Raw genomic sequence first — 15,556 nt, forward strand, 5'->3', positions numbered from 1 at the left:
TTTACCTTTTTCCTGTAATCATTTTTAAGACCTATATATATATATATTTGCTAGCATTTAAGAAATAGAGCAATAGCCATTGTAACCATATGATTTATAAGCTTCTTTAATAAACCCGTAACTGTTTAAGCTTTAACCTGACTCCTTCAGTTGCTGTAACAGAACCAAGCACAATTTAAAAGAACTTCAGCTGGTCATAAAGGGCCAGACATAGGGAGAGCTTGGGTGTTTGGATCTGTGTCACTCCCAGGTGACAAGATCCGTTGGGGCACCTTTTCAGCCTTTCCTAGGCTGCCCGCTGCGAAGGAACCCCTGTGTTCTAGCAGCTAAAATCTAAGGTGTAATAAGCTCTTCCTATATAACAGGGCGTCTGTTGGCCTGCTGGCCACCCTCTGCGATGGGACCCTGGTCCTAGCAGTAAAGACACGGACGTTAAACCTTTTCTCGGAAACACACATACACACACACTGCCCTGACCGTTGATTGACTCTATTGTCATCAAAAACTGATAAACCCATTCTGAAAATGTGCTCGCTTTGACCAGACCTAACCCCTAGGCCAGAGAAGTTATTTCAGCAGGGGTTAGAGCTATTTCCTGCATGGTTACCCGTTACAGATCCAGGGGCTCCTCCCTGGGCTGGAGGGTGGTGCTGAAAAGTTAACCACTGCACAGCTGCCACTGAGGCTGATTGTGCTCCCAACCAAGCTGGGTCTTACCATATATCTCCATCTCAATCTTCAGGATCACGTCGGGATGACAGCTTTGTTCCCCATCTCAGGGGTGCATCTGCCCTCCCCTGGAACAGACTCCCTGCTTTATAACCAGCCCCCGCAAACACGCCGCTTGGGCCTCCAATTCCTTGCATTGTTCCCTCTCCCTCTTCAGCTTTCCCCCTTGCCTTACTGGCAGAGTTTGCCAGCTGCTGGCAGCTTGCCCCGGCTTCTTGTGCCTGTGCCTGTGCCTTCCACATATCTCTTTCCGCCCTGACCTGCTCCAACGCCTGCTTCACTTGCATAGTTTTGGCAATATAGTCCGCTTTCACAGTTTGCCAGACACAACAAGTTTGCCACAACCATGCTGCTGTTCTAGCCTTTGAACAATACAAATCATAATATTTCTTGTATGTATTTTCTATATCTGCCATGATGGTCCCTGAGGCCCAACTGCCCTGGGGCCTAAAGGTCAACACCCTTGGTCTGTGGGGAGAAGAGTGCGAATTTTGCCATCTTCCCCTCCACTGTTGATTCGGGGGGCTCTTCCCCTTTCTTATCCCAAGTAGTAGCATTGTACCCAAAATATGGAAGGGGGAACAGGCTTATCGGGCTTCCCACACATTCCCTACTCCATATCACCCCTTTCCTCTAATGTACCTGAAAGGGGGAGCAGGCATATCAGGATCCCACATGCTCCCTACTCCATATCACCCCTTTTCTCTAATTAGTGTACCCTATTGGTGGTCTACCCACATTCTCCATCAGTTAATGATACTCCAAAAGAATTCCCACTGGAGACCACTCAGGGTTACACTAGTACGGGTTTATTGTTTGACTAAAGAAGGTACAGAGCTGCCACTAAAAGTATAAACTAAAGAAGATAGAGCTGCTACCACAGGCACCTAGGTTGCAGAAGGAGCCAAGGCATTTAGATTCTGGAGAGTCTGTCTGCTCATCATGGCTGGGGAGCTGGGCAGGAGAGATACTGGCTGTAAAGAGGAGCTTCTCAGGAACAGGGGAAGAAAAAAAAAAGACACACACTTTGGCCAAGTGCTCTCTCTCTCTCTTTTTATTGTGTGTGTATGGCTCCTGTGACTCATCCATCTCATCACCAAGGAGCATGCCCAGACTTCTCTTTACACAGCAAAGCAGCAGTCTGATGCCTCATCCGCATGTACTCCAGCCTTGCAACTCCTACTACATACACACACCATCACACAGGGGAGAATGCAGTTTAGAGCAAGTTTCAGGCAAAGCGGCTGAGAGTTACAAAGGTTACAACATTGAAGCTTAGAGTAAGTTCTGAACTTATAAAACAAAGCTTCTGAGAGTTACAAAGCTGCAAATGAATTTACAAAGATTACAATGAATTGCAAAGTTTGACAAAGATTATAATGAGTTGCAGTTTAAAACCTTAGACCTTTCAGTTTAGTGTATTTTCAGAAAATGAGTGTGTAAAATTAAGCAAGCTCAGGCAGAGGCTTTTTATGCAACAAGATCTAACATGTTCTTAAATATTTTCAGTGATGAAGATAACACAATCTCCCTAGGCAATTTATTCCAGTGTTTCACCACCCTGACAGTTATCAAGTTTTTTCTAATGTCCAACCTAAACCTCCCTTCAGTGTAATTTAAACCCATTTCCCCACAGTTAAAGCAATTAAAAAGTTTCTCATCCATGTTGGTTCTCTGATGTTCGAAAACCTATCAGCTACAACTGAACATTTTTTCTGTCAGAGCAGTTGAAACGTTTCTCTGCTACATGGATTTTCTGATGCTTAATCAGGCTTCTGTTCTGACTGAAACTTTTTTCACAGTGAGAGCAGCTGAAGGGTTTCTCCCCTGTGTGAACTGTGCAATGGGTTTTAAGATGTGAGCGCCGACTAAAGCTTTTCCCACAGTGAGAGCAACTAAAGGGTTTCTCCCCTGTGTGGACTCTTTGATGATTAATAAGATTTGAGCTCTGACTGAAGCTTTTCCCACACTCAGAGCAGCTGAAAGGTTTCTCTCCTGTATGGATTCTCTGATGTTTACTCAGGCTTCCAGTCTGACTGAAGCTTTTCCCACAGTGAGAGCAGTTGAAGGGTTTCTCCCCTGTATGGATTCTCTGATGCTTAATCAGGCTTGCGATCTGACTGAAGCTTTTCCCACAGTGAGAGCAGCTGAAAGGTTTCTCCCCTGTGTGGATTGCACAATGAGTCTTGAGATGTGAGCACCGACTAAAGCTTTTCCCACAGTGAGAGCAGTTGAAGGGTTTCTCCCCTGTGTGAATTCTCTGATGTTTAATCAGGTGTGCATTCTGACTGAAGCTTTTCCTACACTCAGAACAGTTGAAGGGTTTCTCCCCCGTGTGGATTGCACAATGAGTCTTAAGATGTGAACGCCGACTAAAGCTTTTCCCGCAGTCAGAGCAATGAAAGGGTTTCTCCCCTGTGTGGATTTTCCTATGTGTAACAAGATTTGACTTAGTACTGAAGCTTTTCCCACAGTCAGAGCAGTCAAAGGGTTTCTCGTCTGTGTGGATTCTCCTATGTTCAACAAGGCGTGAGTGCAGACTGAAACTTTTCCCATAGTCAGACCACTTGAACGGTTTCTCTGCTCTATGGTTTCTCTGGTGTTCAGTAACATCTAATGGGCAATGTAACTTTTTCCAGCAGTCAGGGCACTCACAGATTTGCTCAGTTGGATGCATTCCCTGAGAGGCAATACGCTTGGAGTTCAGATCAAAGTTATTCCTACGGGCAGGCAAGTTGAAGAGTTTCTTGCCTCTGTGGATTATCTGGTGTAAAATAAGGACCTGTTGACATTTGAAACTTTTCCCACAGTCACTGCAAGTGTAGGATCCCTCTTGATGGGGGATTTTCTGTTGAACAGTTTCTTTGTTTCTTTGCACCCCTCTGCTCTTGTGACTGCATTTACCATTTCCCTGCTGCTTTTCTGGGCAAAGATGACTCTCACAGGTCTCTCCCTGCTCAGGACTCTGGGAAACATGCTCTTCAGATCTTTCCAGTGACATCCCAGGTGGAGGGACTTGCTCCAGTCCTGCCTGCTGAAGACTCTCCTTATTGTTCTCCCTCAGCATCCTATCACCTGCTGGGACAGACACAGAAACCAGACAGGAGTCATTCTCTGGGCTAAGATGAAAGAGGAACTCAAAAAGGGAGAGAAAACACCCAGCAACTGCTGGGGGGTTGAAATTATCACAGCCTCCTCCTGCTTCATGAAATATGAATTTTCATTAAGCATCTTTGAGATGTTACATGATGTGTTATGCCTACCATTTTTAAAGTTACAGTCTTAACCATAAACTTTATGTCCTATTTCTGTGCCTGTATCATTCTTGTACATGCAGGTAAACATACAAAGCATGAATCTGGTTTTAAGTCTAACTGTGCTAACGAGCACCATTAGCGATAGGTCATGAACTTAGTGACTCAGTACTCAAATCAACCACCAATGACAGTTACTGTAAGCCCAAACAGTGGTTGAACCTAGAAAGACACATGACCATGCCACAGGAGGGGGCAGAAGTAGGGTGCCACAGAAAGGCCTGTGTCCTTCCTGCAGAGATCTCTGTTGTAATTGCTGAGAAGCTTACCTGTGTGTCCTCAGTGTGTCTGTAGCACAAATTATGGGTCGTGTGAATGGTTGGCATGAGTGAATTAACAGTAATTGAGCTGAAGAGAGGCCATACTAAGGTTCAAGCCAGTGCCCTGGAGAATTAAGACTTGTTTACAACTTTGGGAAAAGGGACTGTGTGGGAAAAAAAAGACTGTGTGTGCTGAGGAGACAAGATGGTACAGAAGGAGGCAAAGTTCCCAGATAAGGAGGAGTAACAAGGGAGGAACCTAATCAAGGACAGTCCATTATTTATCACTTGTGGTGAGGCAAGCAGAATTGGGTGGCACGAGCAGGGTGCCTCAAGGATGGTTCAACATCACCCCACCAGGCTGCGTGCAACCAGTGGACATCGTGTCATGTGACTGGCCCCCGCCAAGGGGTTATATCCGACACCATTTTGCCACGAGTTGGAGTCCATCGATTCAGCATATTGAGATCACGTGCACATTGGACTTGTGCCTCAACTCCATTACCTGGGGTTTGGCCAGCTCCAGAGAGTGAGTGGGATGTGTGTATAAGAGTGTGTGTGTGAAATTGGATTAAGAATTAGGCTGCTATATTGGGTTAAGGATTAGATTTAGACTGTTTACTATTCAATTTAAACATTGTTTTTAACATGCCTTCTAATGCCCTTTAATGGCTAATTTTTATATATATATATAGCTTTTAAAACTGCTCTTAAATTGCTTGCAATAAAACTTGTTAAAGGTATATTTGGGCTACTGTGGGGTTTTTGTTGTGTGACGCTGATCGAATGCACCTTGTAGTGCGGCATGATCAACCATACAAAAGTGCCCTCCCATGACTGATGGTGGAGAATGCAGGCACAGACAAAAGAATCCACAGTAAAAGCACTGATGTGTGAAGGAATTTGCTGGTGAAGTGATAAGAAAGGAGTGTGTTGTTAAAGTGATATTTGACTATGGGGGCTGTCTGCCTGGAGGAAATAGCCCGAGTCAATCATACCTCTGGAAAGTATATGACAAGGAGTGTCTTCTTGGCTGTACACTGGAGGAAAGAGAGGGGGTGTCTTTTGACACTGCAGTGTTGAGGCCTGTGCCTTGGAAAATATAGGAGGGAAGCTGCCGTCTCTCATCTATATACCAAGAAGATCTTGGGACCAAAGGAAAGAAGTGAATTTTGTGGCAGGGGCCAGATGGTATCAGCCCCATCGGGTTGGGAAAAGTGGCTCTTAAAAGGTCTGACTGTCACTATGGGCCTCTCGTCCCAAATTGATGAAGGGCATATCTAAATCTGAAGATCTGGAGGATACCTTTAACAAGTATAAATGAATGCAGAAAGGTGGTTGGCAGCAGCAGTTTCACTTGCGTATACTGCAGCAGGTCGATTTGGGAGCATATAAGCAAGAGCTTGAGATAGAAAAAAAGTCATCTAAGTGTAGCTAAAGGGCAACTGGAGAAAGTGAGGGGAAAATTAAAAACAGGAGAATCAAATTTTACAGGGTATAATAAAAATATTAGCCCTGAAGTAAGGTAGAGCCCCTCTGGATCATAGCCATTGTGATTTAATTATTGAGAACCCACGGCAAAAGTTAGAATGTACCACTAGGCAAGTGGCTGCAGTTGCTTCTGGGGAATGGGACAACATCCCTGAGTGGGAAGTAAATCCAGAGGAAATTTGGGAAAGAATAGGAATAAAGTAAAAAAGCTAGAATTTTGCAATTAAAATAAAATGGCTTAAACAACATTCCACTATACAAGCTTCCCAAAAAAATGAAAAAGAAATTAAAAAAGAGAAAGCAATACATGCTGTTCAGCACTGGAAAGCTGTTCTGCTGGCAGAGCAACAGGCTGTCCAGGCATATGATTTCTCGAACAAGTAAAGCAGCAAAATAAGAAATTGGAAAAGGCGGTTAACAATCTGGAAAAGAATGAAGCACCACCTCCTGCTGTTAGACTGCAAGCACTTTCACAGTGCCTGAAAAGTGGGGACAGAAATAGAAAAGGTGGCCCTGGTAAATTTAAAAGATGAAATGGGATCCACTGCATTGCAACTATAATCATATGAGGGGCAAGTCCAAAAGAACGAAAGTTAGTGTTTCCGCTCTTCCCTCGTATAGGATCTTAAGGGTACAACAAAAAAATCTATGACTCTCTAATCAGACCTTATCCTATCCCTATCCACCTTATGCCAAATTAAATGTCCAGCTCCATGGTGGTCCACCTATAGGGCAAGGGTCCGGCAATGGCATGGTTGTTGTGGCAAACTTGCTGTGCTTGGCAAGCTGCTAAAGTTAATTCTGGAACTATGTAAATAAAGCAGGTTTTTTATGTTTTGTGATGGTGACCGAATGCGCCTCGTAGTGTGGCGTGATCAATCAACCTCTTGTGACATCTGGCAGGGGCCCAAGGCAGGCAAACTCTGAAATATCCTGGCTGGCTGATGTTTGGAAGGTGACCTCCTGCCTGACTTTTAGCATTGCTCACTTAATAAGTTTCCCCAGAATGATGTGTTACTGTAATACCAAAAAATGAACAGGAACGACAAGTTAGGGGTACTTGGACTCATCAGGAGGGAATTATCAAGGATTCCCCTGTGGGATACATCTTATGGTCCCCTCCAACAGAAGGAAGATTGGCTCTCTTAAAACTGCCACTGGGTCACTCGAGCAGGGATGGGTAATCATTTTTGAAGGGGGGAGGCACACTAAGATTTTGGAAAGTGCTCATGGGCCACACATCTCTATGCAGGGGGTGTAGAGTTTGGGAAGGCAGCTGTGTGCAGAAGGGAGCTTGGGGTAAGGGACTGGGGTACAGGAAAGGGTGTGGGGTCAGAGAAGCAATTGGGGTGAAGGAGGAGTTTTGAAGACAGGGGATTGGGGTGCAGGGTCCAGAAGGGAGTAAAGGTGCAGGAGTGAATTTTGACTTGGGCGACAGAGGGAATTGTGACCCGGGGCAGGATGCACGTGCAGAGGATTTGCATGGTGTCCTGGGCAGGGAGTTGAGAATGGGGGGGCCTGGGATGTTGAAGGCAGGCAATGGCCAGGAGCCACTTACTTAGGCTGCTCCCATCTAGAAAACTAACAAGGTCCCCGAGGCAGGCACCCTCCTGGAACAGTCCCAGGCCACTCAAGGAGGTTACCTCCATGTGCCATTCGGAGCCATATGTCTCTGGGAGGCGTGGCAGGGAGAGACTTTGTGTGCTTTCCTGCCCGAGGCCAATCATTGCAGCTAGGTGCGAGGACTGGGTGCAAGAGAGCGCACAAACTCTCTCACCCCCTGCAGCCAGGGCCACGTGGCACCTAAACAGAACCACCAGCCATTCTGAACACCTGGCGGCTTGGTGTACATGCTCCTGGTGAAGCAGGGGGAAGAGTTGGTGTACGGGAAGAAGAGTGAGCAAAGTCTCTTGCCTCTCAGTCTGCCTCTGTCAGGATGCATCTCGCTGTTGAAAATGGATGGCAGCTCCCTCTAGGCACCGCACGCCCCTGATGGAGGGAAGCCACCAGCCTCCGGGTCCTGACAGAGCAGGTCTTGGGCCGGATCAAACAGGAATTAGTACTGAAGTTTGGGAGCATTTTATTAACCTGTTGTAGACAAGTGTAAGTAACTGACATGAAATAATGTTAAAGTTTAAGTGAAAGCTCTTATGTGGTCCTGTTTGTGCCAGTCACCTACTGGTGGGAGGACACGTCTCCCTGAAGTTACTTCCCAACACCATCTCACACAGAAATAAGTTACCCAGGGCTTCAGGTAGAAGGAAACCTGGGTAACACCGCCCCCCCCCCCCCTTCCCTCTGACTGGAGTTGAAGATAGGCTGAAGGGACAGTGAGACTTGATGAAAATGCACAACTGACACATACAATGATGAGACAGAAATTTGGCTGATAGTCAATGTCTCCCACACAGGTGAGCAATCTCCCCTTCCTCACAGCCCTGGAGATCTGGGACCCACAGCTTCTCCCCTCGCTCTACCCAAGAACTCACGTGAGCTTTGGAGACTGGAAATCCTGTCAGGGGAGCAATGAACCAAGTGCTGATCTTGTTCATTAAGGGCTGTGCAATTACTGCTTCCAGAGCCAGGATCCGAGTCACGCACACAGAGAGGCTCCTTCCACACCTTGCAGGGACGGGCTCTGGCTGGTACAAGATCCCAGGACACATTCACCTGCAGTAAAGGTGCCACCTCCAGGGAGGAGCTGAGTGCTTTGCTGCACTCTCTAGGGTACAACTAAGTCTCCTAAATGGCCCATTTCATCCTTCTACCCCAGGGCAGGACAGGAACACACTGCTCAGAACGGGAGCTCTAGTGACACTGAGGACCCCAGGCAGAGCTCAAACTGCAGCTGCCACATGGCAGGTCACTAGGACTTGGGAGAGAAAGGACCCAGCAGAGCTCCAGCTCCCCAAGGGCTCTGTCCACAAAGCTCCTGGCTGGTGGGCTCAGCTCACCCTGCTCTGTGGATCAGATGCTCTACTTGGGCCAAAAGGAGGCAGAGGAAGTAGCCTGAGAGTCCTTGGCTGGCTGCTTCAAACCCTGAGGAGGAGTACTCTGCAGGCACTAACAGCAGACGCACCCAGACCCACAACTCTGGTAACCACTGTTCCTGCCTGGGCCCTTCCACTCTGGCCAAGGCACAACATGGGCAAGATGAGACCTTGGATGTGGAAAGAACAGCACCACTGTTATATCCCTGAACCTGCTTCCCCTGGGAGTGGGCATGGAGGGGACAATCTCTCACACAGGAGCCAGGATTATTGGGGCTGATACTCCTGACACTAGGGTCGGGGCAATGAGGGACCCTGAACCAAACGCAACCCAGCTGCTCCAAAGCCCACACAGCTTCTGATGCCCAAGGGGACAGGAATCCTTACCCAGCCAGCTCACAGCCTCATAATTCTCCCACATCACATCCCTGTAGAGGGCTCTCTGCCCTGGGTCCAGCAGAGCCCATTCCTCCTCAGAGAAATACACAGCCACCTCCTCGAAGCTCACCGGGTCCGCCACAGCCATTTCCTGTCCCGGGCTCTACAGGCCAGGGGCTGGGCCAGAGATTGACATGAGTGTTCTGCAGCCTGTCAGAAGAGGAGCAATTGGAGACATTTCAGAAAGGGCTTAATTTCTTTCCACACTCCCATTCTGCCCAGACTGTCTCTGGTGACACACATGCTAGACCAGAGTGGGCAAATGCTGAGCCTGAATTTCAACATTACTGCATCTGTAACAATGGATTCAGTTCTGAGCACTCAGTGTTTTCGAGAAACAAGCCACTAATTATGCTACCTGAACATGGCTGCAGGTATCTAAATTTAGGTTCCTGCAGCTAAAATACCTCCTTTTCCTCCATATATTTGTAGCACAGACCCAGGCCCTCTCATAAGGGCTAAGCCAACAGACACTTTATAACCCCCCCCCCCCCAACAGAGATGAAGTGAAGTTAATGCCAGTCAAATGTTTACTATTAAGCATGCATGGTGAGTGTTTGCAGGATGAGTGTTTGCAGGATGAGTGTTTGCAGGATGAGACCTTGAAGTTAATAGATTAACAGTATCCATGGGGAACGTTAGCCCTGCAGTCTGACCCCCTCTGCGATACAAGCCATTACACTTAGCCCAGGTACCCAGGCACAAAGCTGTTTCCCCACAGCCTGCTTTCTAGAAAGTCACCCAGTGCTGAGTTGAAGACATCAAGAGATGGAGAATCCACCACTTCCTGTGGCTATTGATATCTGTGGCTCATTGTCCTCTTTAACAAACATTTGTGCCTCAACACTGGAGGCAGACAGCTGTTTAGCATTGTGTCTCCTGTCTAGCCTGAAACTGTCTGGATTCACCTTTCAGTTATTGGTTCTCACTGAGCCACTAGGCCAGTGTCCACTAGGCCAGTGGTTCCCAACCTTTTTTATACCATAGAACCACAAACTTTTGGCAGAACAGGAACATTTTATTTGCATATTTATAATGGAAAAATCAATAAGCAAATATAATAATGCCCACCTGTAATGGATCAGTTTGCCGATATCTACAACACTAAAATAATAATTCAACAAATTCCCCTCTCGCTGCTGGGTGGGTGACTGGTGCTTGCAGAAGAAGGGGCACAGGAAGTGGCACCCAAAGGGGCAGGGGGCATTTGGGTCACCCTATTTAGCAACTTAAATTTGTCAAGGGCACAGGAGCTGGTGTCCCCAAGTGCTACCACCAGTCACCTCTGCCCTCTCCCCTCCTGCCCCACGAGATGGGGGAGCTGCCACTGTATCTCTCCCTCCCCTTCTGTATAACCCCTGCCCTGTCTCTCTCCCTTCCCCATCCAGGCTGCTTATACTCCCAGTCTCCCCCCAACCTCCCTTCGCCATATACCCCCTTTACCTCCCAGAATTTCCTTTCATTGCACCCCTGCTCCCATCTGACTCATGTCTCCCTTGAATCCCCCCATCTCCCTTCAGTGCCTCCTGCATCTCTCTTCTGCCCCAGCCTCTCACATCCTTGTACCCCTCTTTAACCCCTTCAGATCTGTCCCAGGGCTGGCTCCCCCACCCCACACGTGCCAGGAGCTGCTGGCAGTTTCTCTGGGTCCTGGGCAGGGATCATAACCAGCTCTGCAGGGAGAAGCCTGGGGCCAACCCCCCCTGCAGCTCTGGGCACTGCTCCTGGGGAAGGGAGGAGGGTTTCTTACATGCCCCAAAGCTCTTGGGGAGCAGCAAGACCAGCAGTATGTAGAAAGCTGCTTCCTGTAAGACTGTGCTACTTAGGGAGAAGTTAGGGGCACAGCTTGCTCAGTAACTCTGCTGAAGCCCCTGCCCCTCACCTTGCCCACTCTAAGGCTACATCTACACAACAAGGAAAAGTTGAAAAGAAAGATGCAAATTGTGAATTTGACTATCTTTTTCTGTTTTTCTTTTGAAAGAGGCTTTTCTGAAATTTGTCACATCTGCACCACACCAAATTTCAGAAAAACCTTCTCTTTCCAGATATCTCTTCTTCCTTGTGCAGGTTTGCAAACATCGCAAATGGGCCCATCCCTTCCCACACAATGTCACTTCCCTCCCCCTTGCCCTCCCTCCCCAGCCCAGACTCCCCTCTGCCCCGTATGACTCCCCTCCCTCCTGGACCCTGCATTCTTGCAGTCAGTTTGGCTCCAAGCAGCCCCTGCCCTGCATGCACCAGCCACCGGATCTGCAAGGGGAGCCAGTTTTAAAACCGCTCCCCTAGTGGATCTGTTGCCCTGTGCTGCTACCTCTGATAAAGAGCAGTAGCACCGGGTGGCAACAGTCCCTGTCTAGGGGAGGGCTCCTGAAGCCAGTAGGAGCCAGAACTGAGTGGGGCTGCCTGCCCACCTGCCTCCTAAAACACAAAGGCCAGGGAGCACGGTTTAAATGTAGAGCCACAGCAGGGGTAGGTCCCAGACCCGTTTCAAGTCAGGTCTGATCCAGGTGGCTAAAAAATATACTGGCAAGTGTGCATGTGGGGAAATATGTGCAGTCTCTAGCATTAACCTATAACCAGGCTCTGGGGAGTTGGGGCTAGAAAGCCAGTGCAAGCTCCCCCATATTAGAGGGTTGCCAGAAGGGCCGGATCCAGGCAAACCAGGGGCCATGTCCCGCCCCCCCCGAGCCGTAGGTTCCCAGCCCCTGCCTGGCCGCTCGAGGCAGGCCGAGCCACGGCGGGTTTGCAGGGGCTGCAGATAAAACGTTTCCCCGAGTCCCGCCCCGCGCGCAAGCGAGAGCCCCGCACCCGGCAGGGAAGCGCCGCCCCGGCCAGTCCCTGGGCACGTGGTGCCCGCCAGACCCCAGCCCTGGGAAGGGCCCGAGATGCCCCCCCGCCAGTCCCCTCTATCCGCGCCCGTCACTTCCATCCCTCCTTCGCCCCCAGCCCCGTGTGACCCTCCCACCCCCACCCGCGCGGTCCGGCTGGCCCCGAGCAGCTCCCGCGCCGTACGCACCGGTGTCAGGCCTCAGGCCGCCCGAGCGGAGCATGCGCAGTAGCCGCGGCTGAGGCTGCTGCCCTCACTCCGCGCGCAGGTTCCGGGTGCAGCGGCGGCGGCAGCTGCTGCTCAGTGGGCGGGAGACGCGTGCGGAGGGGCTGGGCCCGGCTGCACGCGCGCCCCCGGGGGGGAATGGAACGATGGGATCCCGGCTCGACTCCTGGAGCCCAACCCCGCGGGGCTGCGATATAACCAGGCAGCTCCTGGTCTGAGCTTTACTCTGCGGAGTGTTGTCCCCCTGCGCACGCGCGGTCCGACCCGGCCCCATTCCGCACCACTCGGGCCGGATTTTCATTGTGCGCGCGCGCACACACCCCGCCGTTGTCACTGCGCATGCGCTGTGCGTAGTGCTGGCGCCGTTACTCGCTGGGCTGCCGCTTCTGAGGGGCGGGGGGGAGGGGCAGGACTGGAGAAGCGGAGGAGCCGAGGTGAGGTGCGGGGAGCAGCTTGGGGGCATCGGGCGCTTCTCAACGCCCCCCGCGTGTCGGATCGAGCCCCCCCTCCCGCCTGCTCGGGACGCGGCAGCCGGGGCACGCGGAGGGGTTGTGCCCGGCCCGAGCGCGCAGGGACAGACTCTGGCATCGGGGCGGAGCGTCCCAGGCGCGCGGGTTGGTGCTCACGTGTCCCCCGGCGGGGGGAGTTTCTCACCGAACGGCTTCAGCCTCGGGACGGACCTTTGCTCCGTCCCCGGTGTAAAGACGAAAACTGAAACCCTCCTATTTTGTGCCTCGTTGCGGTTTCTGCCCTGCATCCCTGACGTTCTGGGCTACTGCTCAGGACTTGCTCCCTGCTCCAGGCGTTGCAAATTCTGAGGGACGGGGTTCCTGGTCCAAAACATTCGGGCTGTGTCGACATTGGCACCCCTTTCCGGAAAAGAGATGCTAATGAGACACTTAGGAATTGCAAATCCACGGGGGATTCAAATATCCCCCCCAGCATTTGCATTTACATGGCTGCCACTTTTTTCCGGCCTGGGGTTATGCTGGAGAAGAGCGCCCCACTAGACATGATTTTCCAGAAAATAAACCCTTTTCCGGAAGATCCCTATAAGGGTTTATTTTCCGGAAAATCAAGTCTAGACTGGCAGTTTTCTCCGGCATAACTCGAGCCGGAAAAAAGCGGCAGCCATGTAAATGCAAATGCCGCGGGGGATATTTAAATCCCCCACGGATTTGCAATTCCGAAGTGTCTCATTAGCATCCCTTTTCCGGAAAGGGGTGCCAACGTAGACACAGCCTCACAGTTTGCTCCCTCTTCTGCTACCTGGTCCAGGCGTTGCAAATTAGGTGGTTCTGTGGTTGAAAACACTCACCATTCGTTCCTTGTACTGCATCTTCTCCCACCCCCTACCATTTGAGGCGGGGCTCCTCCATGCACTAACCTGCTGGTGGAGATGGAGGAGGGTTGGGCTTGGAGCAGAGATGCAGGGAGGAGGCTCCAGCTGCCGGTAGCAGGCGGTGTAGGAACTCAAAAACTGAGGGATGACAGGAGGAGCAGAATGGGATTAAATTGGTGCCTTCCTAGCATGGTGTCCAGGGGCAACTGACCCTGTCCAGCCCCCTCGCTATGCCACTCCCCCCCCCCCTGCAGATCTATCATCTTATGCATATGCAAGATCTGTGCAAGCCATCCCATGCATCTGCAGTTAGTGTCTGTGGCGCCTGCTTCTGGGTGGTGTCTCAGTGCTGCCACATTCACCTCCAAAGAGGGGGCTTCCCAAAGCAGGCCCTTGCTGAACCCCAAGGCATCCACAGGTCCAGTCTCCTTTCAGTGGGCCCACTTCCATCCCCTCTCCAACCTTTGCAACTGCCAAGAGGTGCTCACCTTCTGCCTTATACGTTTCCACCTCATTCAGCCCACAGGGACAGTCTCTGCCTCACTTGTCCTAGGGACTATTCCACCAAGACGTAATACAAAGTTTCCATGTAAAAGGACTCAATACAAAGCTAAAAACTTCAATGAGAGAATGATTAATGCAGATACGTGTCTACATCTGCTGCAGGGAGACACCTCTGCCTGCCTCCACTCCTCTTCCCCAGACTTTACAGTCCCATTGCAAAACAGGGGAGGAGAAGGAAAGAGGCTGAGGCCCATCCAACTGGACTGAAGCAGTCATGAGCAAACCATGCTTGGGAGCCATTCTCCTGTGCATTGCTGGTGCTGTGTTGCTTCAGGCTCGCTGAAAAGCGGTCACCTCTGGGGTGGGCTGGATAGCTGTTTGACACCTGCAGTCCTGGGGCAGGCAGGGAGCACTGCGGGCTGCCTTCCTGCAGGGCCCCCCATCAGAACCACTGTGCCCACCTGGCTTAGGAAACAAATAAACAGGAGGATTGGAAATTAGCCTGCCCAGTCTCACATCCCTTAGGCAGGGAACGAGTCATCTACATTAGGCCCCAGCTGGAGTATCATGTCCAGTTCTGGGCGCCACACTTCAGGAAATGAGGAGAAACTGGAGAAAGTCCAGAGAAGATTAACACAAATGATGAAAGGTCTAGAGAACATGAGATATGAGGCAAGGCTGAAGGAATTGGCCTTGTTTACCTTGGAAAAGAGAAGACTGAAAAGGGACATGAGAGCAGCTTTCAAGTTTCTAAGGGTATGTCTACACTGCCACCCTAGTTCAAATTAGAGTGACTAATGTAGTCATTTGAACTTGCAAATGAAGCCTGGGATTTAAATATCCCGGGCTTCATTTGCATGTTCCCAGACGCCACCATTTTTAAATGCCCGGTAGTTCCAATTACCTGCCTGCAACTACACGCAGCATGGGCTAGGTAGTTAGAATTAAAGCTCCTAATTCGAACTACTGTTACTCCTCATTAAAATTAGTTGTCCTATGGAACCCTGTGTTTAACCACCTGAGTTCTTGCAGGTCACCATTATTTCTCTCACACTGATATATAAACACTAAAATAATATAGAGAATTATAGTGTATTATATACACACATACATTTTTCAGTGATGATATTTAACAATAGTCACTGCCTTCATTTATAAAGATGAAGAGTGACCGTAAGCCGATTCGGGCCCCGCGCCAAAGGGGGCCCCTACACCCGGAAGTCAGCTCCCGGCTCAGCTCCCCCTTACCTGTACACGGTGCTCGCTGCTGCTGCTGCCATGCGCACCGTTTGCAGGTGAGCAGGGAGACGCCCGGGTGTAACATGACATCACGCCTGGGATTTTAAAACTGAAAAGGTGGTGGTGCATGCGGTTCTGAGTCTAGCCCCGCAGAAGGTAAGGGAGGGAGAAACTAGGGGGAAGGGCTGAGAGAGAAA

At 50.1% G+C, this 15,556-nt stretch overlaps 1 protein-coding gene across 4 annotated transcripts; it reads right to left on the reverse strand.

Annotated features, from left to right (window-relative positions):
• Positions 1–1,516: 1,516 nt before the first annotated feature.
• LOC142818149 (uncharacterized) lies at positions 1,517–12,874 on the reverse strand. 4 transcript variants are annotated; one of them, XM_075913164.1, is made up of 3 exons: positions 12,239–12,874; positions 9,172–9,372; positions 1,517–3,807 (listed from the first exon to the last, which is right to left on the reverse strand). In XM_075913164.1, exons 2-3 carry the CDS (start codon positions 9,308–9,310, stop codon positions 2,426–2,428), a joined length of 1,521 nt encoding a protein of 506 aa, XP_075769279.1. In that variant the 5' UTR covers positions 9,311–9,372; positions 12,239–12,874; the 3' UTR covers positions 1,517–2,425. The 4 variants fall into 4 exon arrangements, with proteins under 4 accessions (XP_075769279.1, XP_075769282.1, XP_075769281.1 ...); XM_075913167.1 differs by lacking the exon at positions 12,239–12,874 and adding an exon at positions 7,709–7,882 and having other exon boundaries at positions 1,517–3,804; positions 9,172–9,268; XM_075913166.1 differs by lacking the exon at positions 9,172–9,372 and having other exon boundaries at positions 1,517–3,804.
• Between the last annotated feature and the right edge of the window lie 2,682 nt (positions 12,875–15,556).

This window comes from Pelodiscus sinensis, chromosome 31 (genome assembly GCF_049634645.1).
Source record: "Pelodiscus sinensis isolate JC-2024 chromosome 31, ASM4963464v1, whole genome shotgun sequence".
Classification (NCBI taxonomy): Eukaryota; Metazoa; Chordata; order Testudines; family Trionychidae; genus Pelodiscus; species Pelodiscus sinensis.

Bases quoted from the DNA above. Each gene is read 5' to 3' on its own strand.
- LOC142818149 (XM_075913164.1), bottom strand. From the start codon at position 9,310: ATGGCTGTGGCGGACCCGGTGAGCTTCGAGGAGGTGGCTGTGTATTTC. The intron at 3,808-9,171 runs GTAAGGATTCCT...TGTCTGTCCCAG, and splicing joins TGAGGCTGTGAGCTGGCTGG to CAGGTGATAGGATGCTGAGG.